Below are 10,759 nucleotides of genomic sequence, written 5' to 3'. Positions count from 1 at the left end.
AACAGTTAAGTTTAGGGGAGCGACCTTCTATTTCAATAATTTTTATATATGTTGTGAAGGTCATTGTCCCGAGTAATAATGTGAAGGTTTTAGGCGGGGGTCGTTGTTTGTTAAAAAGTTACAAGGGGAAGAAGTTTCACGAATGAATTCTTATTTTTCGGTCCCACGTACATTTCGTTCGCGTTTGAAGCGCGTAGGCAGGGGGGCTGCGCCCTCCTGCACCCCCCCAAAACCTAACCTAACCTAACCTCCGAAAGGGGCTTCGCCGTGCTCCCCTCCTCGAAAATCAAGTACCGACTTTTCACAAGGAGCGAATGTGATCGGAAGTCGTAACCCCCCTCGGAAAAAAATAACGATTTCCAATTACATTCGCTTCTTGTGAAAAGCTTCTTTTAGAGGTTAGGTTAGGTTAGGTTTTGGGGGGAGTGCAAGGGGGCGCAGCCCCCTTGCCTACGCGCTTCAAACGCGAACGAAAAGAACAAAAATACTAATATTGTTCCGAAACTTTGAACTGCCATATCTGCTAAACCAAGGCCGTCCCCCACGAAATTTTTTCACATAATTACTCGGTATGACCTGCCCTACAACATATCTGAAGCACATCGAAATCGGAGATGTGTGACCTAAAATGCATATTTATCAAATTAATTTAGATTCAAGTATAATTGCAGTGTATATTCGGGTTATGATTGGATTTTACGTAACGAGTTTAAGAATATTGCCGAAAGAAATTCACATTAAGTAGTCAGTAAATAAAATGTCCGGATCTTTGTTAACAAGTGTTGTTCGGCGTGTGTGGTTTGTGACAGACTGCCGATTTGAATCACAAGTGTGAGAACTCCATCTATGTATTATTTCTTAAAAGCATATTGTTTGTTATTAACAAGAGCCGTAACTTGAGTCAAAATTTAGCGTCTACATTGAACCTCAATTCCTTTTTTTTCATGTAGGAGTAAGAGAGAAAGTAGATCCTACTTTGACGCTGCTATACGTCCGAAATTTCTTTTATTTCTGCTAAAGTTTTGAAGTAGAGTTCAATTCTCAGATCAGGCTGCGCATTGCAGGCTCTGATAGGCTCAAAATAGGCTCTGATAGACTCAAAGTAGGAGTAAGAAAAAAAAGTAGATGCTACTTTGACGCTACTATACGTCCGAAATTTCCTTTTTTTTTTCAAAAATTGAGGTTCAATGTAGACGCTAAATTTCGACTCGGGAATTGCGTTGTTTCAGCATCTATATTCTCGATTTTTAATCACTTAATAATAAATATCTGACGAGATTTAATGTTGTTTTGACAAGCTATATAAAATTATACGCGGTAATATAAGTTGCATTTAGGACTCATGCTGAGGATGCTTTCTCGCGATATCCTTAGCTGATCCTAGGAAGAGGAGTGCGTTAAGCCAGTGTTAGTTCGGTGTAAAAGAAACTTTATCGCGCCTGTCAGCCGCGAGGTAGACGAATGGCGCCCTTAGCACCCTTATCTATCTGCAATTTTTACGCTTAGCCTTCTTCCTTTTCCTCTTCGTCTCATCTTCGCTGCTTTTTTTTTTCTTCTTCTTCTTCCTATCTCCCTTTCCCTACCTACCTACCCCCTTTTCCCTGCATTAATATCTTCTGAGAAGAAGCTCAGCTCTAATCCGTCAAATCCGAAAAGCTCCTCGAAATAAATGCCTACAGGGCGCCTGTACATACATACATACATACATACACACGAGCGAATACGCGATACACGACGCAAGATTCGATTTGAAATTTTTTTCCCCAGGTGATTCTGTCGCCGTGACATACCACACGAACGTTGGAAATTACACGACTTTATATATGATTTTTCATTCGTTGGAAATGTTCTCTTTCTTCTCGTTGAGAACGAGAGAACTTTTTTCTTTGTTCCTTCTTTTGTTTTTTTTTTTATTATCGTTTCTCGTAACGAGATTTTTTTCATAACTATGAGCAAGGCAGTTTTTTTTTATTTTTGCATACGTCTCCGACGTATATTTTCGACCTTCTTCATTAACTGTTAGGAAAACTAAAGCGCGCAAGCAGATGTAGAGACCGGTGCGCCATTTGCCGCTAAGTGCTTGATTGTTGCGAGGTGATTCAACATGCGCAAGTGCTTTGGGAAATCAATTAGTTCGCTGAAAGTTTCCTTCGTCGGAGGAAGCGGGAGCTTGATGAGATGACCAAAGGAATACCTCTGACGATACAAAGAGCGCCGCGCATTCATTCCTTAAACTGCCTAGATAATTTTTAATTTTCTTCCCATCCATCCACTTTTCTCCTCGTCGCCGAGCAATTCAGATCTAATTAGCCGTTACAAAGAATGACACCCCCCCTCCCCCTCCCGCCCCCCGACTATTCTCGGTTTTATTTCTTCAATTAACTGCGACGGAAGAACGCACCGTCGTGATGTTTTTCGTTTTCCGCGAGGAAAGGGAGGAGCGGTCAAGCGCAATTACGGAAATTGCATCAATAGAATTTCCGATCGAGATTAGAGAAGCGTCGCATTACTTATTAAAAATCGCAAATGCGATATTTATTGTTGTAAGAATTTTTAACAGTCGCCGACTAGGAATTTTCCACGAAACTTTGTTGCTAAAACAGACACGGCTGATGTCACAAAGCTGTGCTTTGAAAAATGTAAAAATAATTATTTAAACAAAAACAAAAAAAAAAAAAAACAATAGAAAGTAAAACTAAACCGATATAAAATTCTTCTTCTTTTACATTATTATCTGAAAATTACTCGTTATTTGAGAGAACGTTTGAAATCTGTTTTCAATATATATAATTTTCTCTCTTTCTCAATTTCTATTTCTCGTCTCTCTCTCTTGCGAGAGAGACGCGCTTTCTTCTTTCGGCTTTCTCGATGGCACACAAATTCTGTTTTTCCTCAACACATTTCCCCTTCAGTTTCTTCCTCTTCGCGATGTCCGGTGACAAACGGTCGCCTTTCCACGGCAGCCAGAAGAAAAGCCGGTTCAAAGAGCAAGGAAAACGAACGTTGGAAAAAAAGCAGCGGACATTCCGCAGGGAGAAATATTTTCTAGCGCGTTCGTAACTCATCGAATCTTTTCCGCGTCACAGGACTCTCTTTCTCGCTGCAAAGAAAATCTACTAACGGCGAATTGACTTTTAATTTATTTAAGCATTTATCACTTACTGCTATCTTTTATTTCGTTTATTTCGCCTTAGTTCTGATCAAAAAGGAAAAAAAAAGAAATTCGAGTAATTTCTCAAGAAAGAAAATTATTTGAATTATATAAAGAATATATTCTTATTAAACGACAGAAATATTAATTAAATACTTCGAACGATATTTAAAAACATCGAGGATCTGTTTTACTCTTTTAAGCGGAAGATTCACCAAAGGACTATATGTAGGGGAGACCGGGGCTAGTTGTGACACGGGGTTAGTTGTCAAACTGCTATTATCTTGCTTACTAAATCTTGGAAAATATTCTTCTTTTTATTGTAAGTACTACTAGTTGTGTTAGTAACGTGTACGAAAGAACTTTTCTTAAAAACATTATATATGATATTTACGAGCACTTTTGTAAAAACTGGATATGGCAAGTAGATTTTTCTGATCTCGATTCTTTAGTAATTTCATTGATTTTAAAATTTCTAATTGCAATTTTATCTTATGTATAGGAAATATGGTAGTTTTAAATAAGTTTTCCTATATTTATTTAATCGTCATCGCGTCGCAGTTTATAAATATAATATCTTTTATTTAAAATGAACGTTTGGGATAAGTTGACTCAAATTGAGACGGGATAAGTTGTCGCACGGTGAGCATGCGCGAAGAAGTAATCGGAGTGATCGGTATGCGTCGTTATAACTTTTTCAGTACCTGTCATTGTTTTTTTTTTATTAAAGATCAGATTACTAATTATGTTTTATAGTTTTTAACTGATTTAGTATTGTGAAATCATTTAAACTTGTTTTATATATATATATGATTGTTAATATTGTGTAAATACTTTATACTTAATGTATAATGTTATGTACTCTCAATAAATTTAATAAAATAAAAAACAAAAATTTTATCTTATTGTTTCTCTGCATAAAAGACATGTGACAATTAACCCTGGGTATGGGGCAGGTTGACAAATCTGCGCGATTGTACTTAACATTAAAATACTCTTTCGTGTAAAGATATATAAGAATAATATTTGTTTTTTCTTAAAGCTAAAGGATGTGACTATTATATAATGTACCCAATATATATATATATGTATATTACATAATATTGCGTACATTTTTTTTTTTTTTTTTTTACAATCTTTTTTGGATGTTACTTTGTGCTCCGGTCTCTCCTACCTATATTAATTATTCTCCTCTTAAATTTATTGTTTAGAAATTATTTACTTTTATACACTGATAATATCTTTTGTGTCTTTTATATTCCCGAACGAATCACTCTTTTGTGTCCGTTTAATAAGATTCATATGGCAGATTGAAGGCTATAAAGGTAGACTTGATTAAGTAGATAAGAAACTAGATAAGAGCGAGGGGAAAAAGGACGGCGAGAGAAGAACGGAGAAGAGAAAGGAATGGGATGAGAGCATGAAAGCTAGAACCCCCGATAATCGAACGGCGAACTGGATCAATTAAATCCTCCGGGGTAGACATTAATTATCGAGGGTGTCGTCGACAGTTTCTGATCGCAATCGAACTACGATATTTCGGAACGAGTTCAGGATTTTGCTCGCGGCGCATCCTTCCCCATCATCGCCTTCCTTCACCCCATCTAGCTCTCGTGTTCGCCGATTGGCTCTTCAGCCTCTCAGTTCAAAGCCATCTAAGACGAGCTCTTCTTATATATCGATCTCTATTTCCCGCAAATAAATCGTCAGCATAATTTGCTCCGAACGTAGTTCGCTTTTACGACAATCCAAACGATCTTACGAGCTGCGCAGACAACAAACGGCAACAATTTAATAATAATGGTATTTAATCTCGAATAAAAAAGAAAAGTGTTTTGGATGTTTGTTAATAACCGATTGCCGATTGTGATAAGTATTATATTCTCGGATTTTTTTTTTATGTTTCAATTGATTTCGAGATTTAGAGAAATTATGAATATAATCCACGATGGAAAGGTAAATATGGACGACGATGTGTTACGTAAACGCACCGATAGCGCAAATCAAATTATTGATAATTCACGGTGAATTTCCACGCCGGTGATCGGCAAATACTCCGGTCGCTCTCTGACTGTGTCCGTGCGGCCTAATGGGATCCCGTCGAAAGTCGATAGGTACTTGTCATCATCGCGACGAGATCGTCCTCGTATCTTAATCGGATTTTTATTCTGCGATTTAACGGTATATATTCTTACGTTTTATTTCTGCAGAGAAATCGAATTTTCGCGGTCAACGACATTTTTATTCGCGCGCACATATGTATATGTACGTGTAAAAAGTCAGTTGGTAACAATAAATCAGTAGGATGAATAAATTAATAAATAATAGAGTCATTAATGCGCATATATATATATTTCACAATTTTGCATTTTATGTAATAGCGTGTTTCAATATTAACTTTAACGGTAACGTGTGTTATTTCAATTTAAATCATGCCCCGGGGAATTAAAGTATTGCAATAAAAATATACATATATTTAATGTCAAAAAATGTGAAAATTGCGAAAACAATATTTGCGAAAAATTCATCTACACGCACGTTTGTTCTTCGAACAATACGCAAAATGTTGCGTCCAGCTGTTGTTGTGCGTTTAAAATCGTGTAAAATTTATCGCGGCGTGTATAATACGAGTTGGAAACTATTACCGTTTAATATATATATATGCCACACAAAAAACCTGTATCTTTGTAAATATACTGAAAAACAAAAAAATTACATGGAGCGCCGCTCCCGAGGGGGAAGAGGAGCGGAGAAAAGTGGTGTTATGTATATATCGCGATATACATGTCGGAACTGTCCCGTTGCATTATTTCATATCGCGTTAAAACTCCGCGCGCGTGCCGTTGTTGTGAATTAATGTCAGGTTCATTTTTAACGATGAGCCTGGCGTTTTCGAGCGGCTTAAATGCGGTGTCAAGCAGTCACGCTGTTTGAATGATCGGTGATCCAGCTAAGCCTCGTTTAAATTTTAAGTGAAAAAGGCCAGACGGGGAAACGGGCATCGATCGTTCGTGGCAGCTTACGAGCCCGCGCCTCTGTTTTTATCGTATCCGATATATATACACATATATAGGATATATAGGCCATCCCCGAGTGTCATTTTCTCTCTCTCTCTCTCTCTCTCTCTCTCTCTCTCTCTCTTTCTTGAGAACACGAAAAGACATACAGTTTTTTAACAGCGTCTCTTTTGCGACAGAGCAATTGTAAGAAAATAAAAAACTCTTAACAATTCAACAAAGTTACCCGAGTCGAAATTTTGACCCTCTGATGAATCTCTCATTCTACTATATAATAGGAGTTACGATAGTAAAGTAGGTTCAATTGCAAGGATAAAATTTATTCCTACTTTAAACCTAAAAGTGTCACAAATTTCCATTTTCTCCAAGTTAGGTTTAAAGTAGGTTCTATTTATGTGGGAGTTGAAGTAGTAAAATAGATTCAATTAAAACCTTTATTGAACCTACACAGACAGGTTTTTTTTAGATTTAACAAATGTTGTTAGGTTAAATAAGCCTAAAACTTCAATAAAAAAATTGTTCACTCGAATTAATCTTTGGAGGCCCGATTCAGCTTGCCAAATCAACCGATGAACTTCATTGGAAGAGACTGGACCTGAAACAATCCTAATGATGATTGACGGGGATTCGAGACCTTTCGTCGTATTTGCAGCCCCTGCACTCAGTCTGCAAGACCATTTGTTCCTTAATAAAATATGATTATTTTTATGTATTTATTCTCAAACTATCCTATACACATTTCATTTATTATTTGTTTAAATTATTATTTTATTGGAAATATTGCAGTGCAATGTATCTGCAACAATAGATAAAAAAATATTTCTCTTATTATTAGTAATTATTTATTTTTTATTATTCTTATAATTTAAAGTACATTTTTATAACGCGCAATTTTTTGTTTCAAACAATGTTATATTTAAATCACATATATTTTATATTACATTTATGTTAAAAAATGCTTATGTTATGTTAATTAAATTTATGTTAAAAAATGTTATAGAATTAAAGGTTTGGTAATTATGTAGAATAGGGGAGCCACCTCCGATTTCAATAATTTTTACATATGTTGTCAAGGTCATTGTCCCGAGTAATAATATGAAGGTTTTAGGCCGCGGTTGTTGTTTGTTTAGAAGTTATGAGAGGAAGAAGTTTCATGAATGAATTCTTATTTTTTGGTTCTACGTACATTTTGTTCGTGTTTCAAGCGTGTAGGCAGGGGGGACTGCGCCACCCCTAAAAACCTAACCTAACCCTAACCTACACTCTTCTTTCTGCATTCCCTCTCGCAAAATTTCCACAATGGTTAGGACATCCTTTTTCATCCAATTAAGTCGTTATTTTCCACAAAATAACGACTTGATTTTCGAGGGGGGAGCAGGGGGAGGGGCGAAGCCACTCCCCCTGCGGGGGGCGCAGCCCTCCCCTGCCTACACGCTTGAAACACGAATGAAATGTACGTGAGATCAAAAATAATGTCTGTTACAGACATTATTTCAAAAAAAGCGTCCAATCGTTCATCAAAATCCAACGTTTTCTTAAATGCAAATTCGGCCAAATAATGATCAAAAAGATTTTCTTCACGAACATAGAGGCATTTTCCATGAAACGACCTTTCAAGATACAACTACAAAAGCGTATAAACAAACATGTGCCCAAACACACGCAGAACACATATTCATATATAGGATGTCCAAAAATTACATATTGTTCAGTAGACTTCTTTCCTCTGTAACTTCTAAACAAACAACGACCGCGGCCTAAAACCTTCATATTATTACTCGGGACAATGACCTTGACAACATATATAAAAATTATTGAAATCGGAGGTGGCTCCTCTATTCTACATAATTACCAAAGGTTCAAAAGAGAAGTAAATGAATATAATCATCAAAGTAGGTTTAAATAAGTATATTGGTCAGCTAAATAGGTTCAAAGTATCTTCAAAAGTTTGAAAGTAGCATCAAAATTTTGACTCGGGACAGTCTTGTTTCGTTAATGCGTTTCGAGATAGAGTTGCTATGGTGTTTGTTTGTTTCTGATAGTCAAATGTCAATGTTATACATGTTGCCAATGAAACTTGAGTTGTTTCTGTTTGGTTTGCTAACTAAAACAATACATGCTATAAGCAAACTACGCGTCCACGGTAGAAGCAAATTATCTACACTGCGGGCATCCTCAAAATTATTACGAAATAAACTATTCGATTCTTATATGATTCGCTCCGGTCTATCGTCCGTTTCCGTTTTCCACGAAGATTTCTTATTTTGCTTGAGAAGAAGAAACGTTTCGACGTTGTCGCCATTTCTTTTTCCATCGTCGTGCATTCAGACATCGTTCTCTCGCGAAAGTTTCTTTTTCGATCAGGCGAAAAGACAAAGAAACTTGAAGAAGAAGGCGCGCACGAACGGGGTGAAACGTGTCAGAAAGCTCTATTTCCGGTCGAAGGGGCCCGGTATCAAGGCCGATGCGAGAACGCGAAATGGCCGACTTAAGGAAGTTTTACTGCGAGACAAACCGGAAGTGATTCGGCTATCCCGAAGGGAAACTTTCTTTCCTGCGGGGCTTTTTCGTCGGATTACGGCCGCCGACGAACATCCATTCTCGTTTAACGCTTTTATTTACCGTTTGCGGCTGTCTCTGCAGCTTCCTCTCCCGCTTATCGGAATTTCCTTCAGTCGTGCTTTTTGCTCCATTGCTTTTATTTTTTTTTCACTGTCTACGCGAGACAAGCTCGTATATGCGCGCGCGCGTGAAGCGATAATGGTTGAACTGGAATATCTATTGTGGTGAATGGTGGAGAATTATCTTCCAGATATTTTCCGCGGACGTAACAAAGATCCGACAACGTTTGTAATATTTATTCAAATTGATCTCGTTAAAAATCTTGTTTCTCCCGCAAAAATCTTTTTAGTACGTATCTTCGAACGAGGAAGAAGAGCGGTGTTTAGCAATCTGGGAGGTTGCGCCCCGCTTGTCTACCTCGTGTATCGGAAATCCAATTGCATCTCGTTGCGCACACAGTAGATAACCATCAGCATTGGCGCGAAAAAGACCCCGAGGTAAACTGTTAGACACACGTCGACTGACGCTTGAGAGTCGGATATTTTTTCCGGCCCAAGTGGACCATTTTTTTTTTTTTTTTTTTTTGAGGTGAGCGCGTCCGTTTCTGTCCTCCATTGCGCCGGGGTGTTCTTTCTATCACTCTGATTTTCTTTCTTTTTTTTTGTTTTTTTTGTTTTTTTTTTGTTTTTTTTGTTTTTTTTTTCGGTGCTCGCCAATGTCCCTCGGAAAAATCTATAAATCTAGCGCGGGCTCGCGAACGTCAGGACCATTCGTCAGCGGGCAGATTGGTGGGAGGGAATGGATTCGAGGAGGAGGCTGGAAAAAAGGGGGTGGCGGCGGGGAGGGGGAGGGGGGAAGTGGAATACGCGGCCGAAACCCGTGTCAGGTGAACGCTGCAGCGTTCTCGTCCCACATGCAATAAAGCCGCGACGATTTTACGAGCGAGGCGAGCCGGATGACGAGGTAATTTACCTACCCGCTGGGAGAGGGATGAAGAGACGACGGGAATGAATCCCGTGCCGTGATTCGATACAAGGCGCTTCAATCGTTCCGATAAAGGTCGCCGCTTTTTTATCCCCCGTGAAGCAATGCCGCGTGATTTTCGTTACTTCCGCGGAGTATCTTCAATCTTCATTCTGAAAACTCGCATCGATCCGAGGAGACGAGGATAGCGGAGGATCGCATCTAATGCACGGCTATATATATATATATGTGTAGTAAAGAGAAAACGCGTCCACTCCACCGCGCGCGTTTTTTTTTTTTTTTTTAAATTATATAGCGTGAAATGTGAACTCGAAAAGGGCTCACGGAGCTTAACACTTGTGAAGCTTTTAGTACCTTCATATTTCTACAAGAATAAGTCCAAACGACTCACAAGACGCTTCAATTCGAATGTTCGCAGACTGGTTTCCTCCCCGACGCGACAAAACGAAGTAGCGAGCAGCAGTAGCGGCTCGACTCAACACGGAGCGACGTTCGCGGTTCGAGTCGGCACGATCGACGGTGTGGTTACGCACCATTTGCGGGCCGAAACACGAAGGGACTTGGCAGCTTGGGCGCGAGCGATAGTACAAGGATGTCACGCGGCCGCTCACTCCTTGCGGGAGTACAGCGTTCGTAAGTATATAACCTCTTATCTCCGTATAAATAAAAAAAAACACGCACATTCGCGGTAGTTTTATTGTTTTTTTTTTTATGGCTTTAAAAAATAATAGAAGAGGAGTATAGTACGCTTCAAAAAAATTCTCATAAGAACAGGAAAAGTATAATGGCCATTTGAAGCAAAAAACACTGGTGATAATGTGTGATAGCAGCATTACTTTATTCAAGAAGGTAATATAGAACGTTTTCGGCCTTAGATTAGGCTTTTATCAATATATATATATATATATATACAGGGTGTCCCAGAATTGGTTTAACATCTCTCGTAGGCAGGTAGAAGGAATAAAACTGAGGTTAAAAGTCCTATACCATTTTGCTAGATTCGCAATAGTTACTGAGATTTTAATTAACAAAGATCCGCGAATAA

At 38.4% G+C, this 10,759-nt stretch overlaps 1 protein-coding gene across 1 annotated transcript in view; it reads left to right on the top strand.

The window, feature by feature from the left end:
- Window positions 1–10,759, top strand: part of LOC109858041 (beta-1-syntrophin) — a 223,410-nt gene that overhangs the window by 208,466 nt on the left and 4,185 nt on the right. The window contains exon 8 of the mRNA XM_020434916.1: window positions 10,133–10,347. Coding sequence (XP_020290505.1) covers window positions 10,133–10,347 — 215 coding nt within the window. The remainder of the gene's footprint in view (window positions 1–10,132; window positions 10,348–10,759) is intronic.

This window comes from Pseudomyrmex gracilis, unplaced genomic scaffold (assembly GCF_002006095.1).
Source record: "Pseudomyrmex gracilis isolate BER0280 unplaced genomic scaffold, ASM200609v1 scaffold_182, whole genome shotgun sequence".
NCBI classification, from domain to species: Eukaryota; Metazoa; Arthropoda; class Insecta; order Hymenoptera; family Formicidae; genus Pseudomyrmex; species Pseudomyrmex gracilis.
The sequence above is the reverse complement of the archived record's forward strand: the minus strand, read 5'-3'. Positions and strand labels throughout refer to the sequence as shown.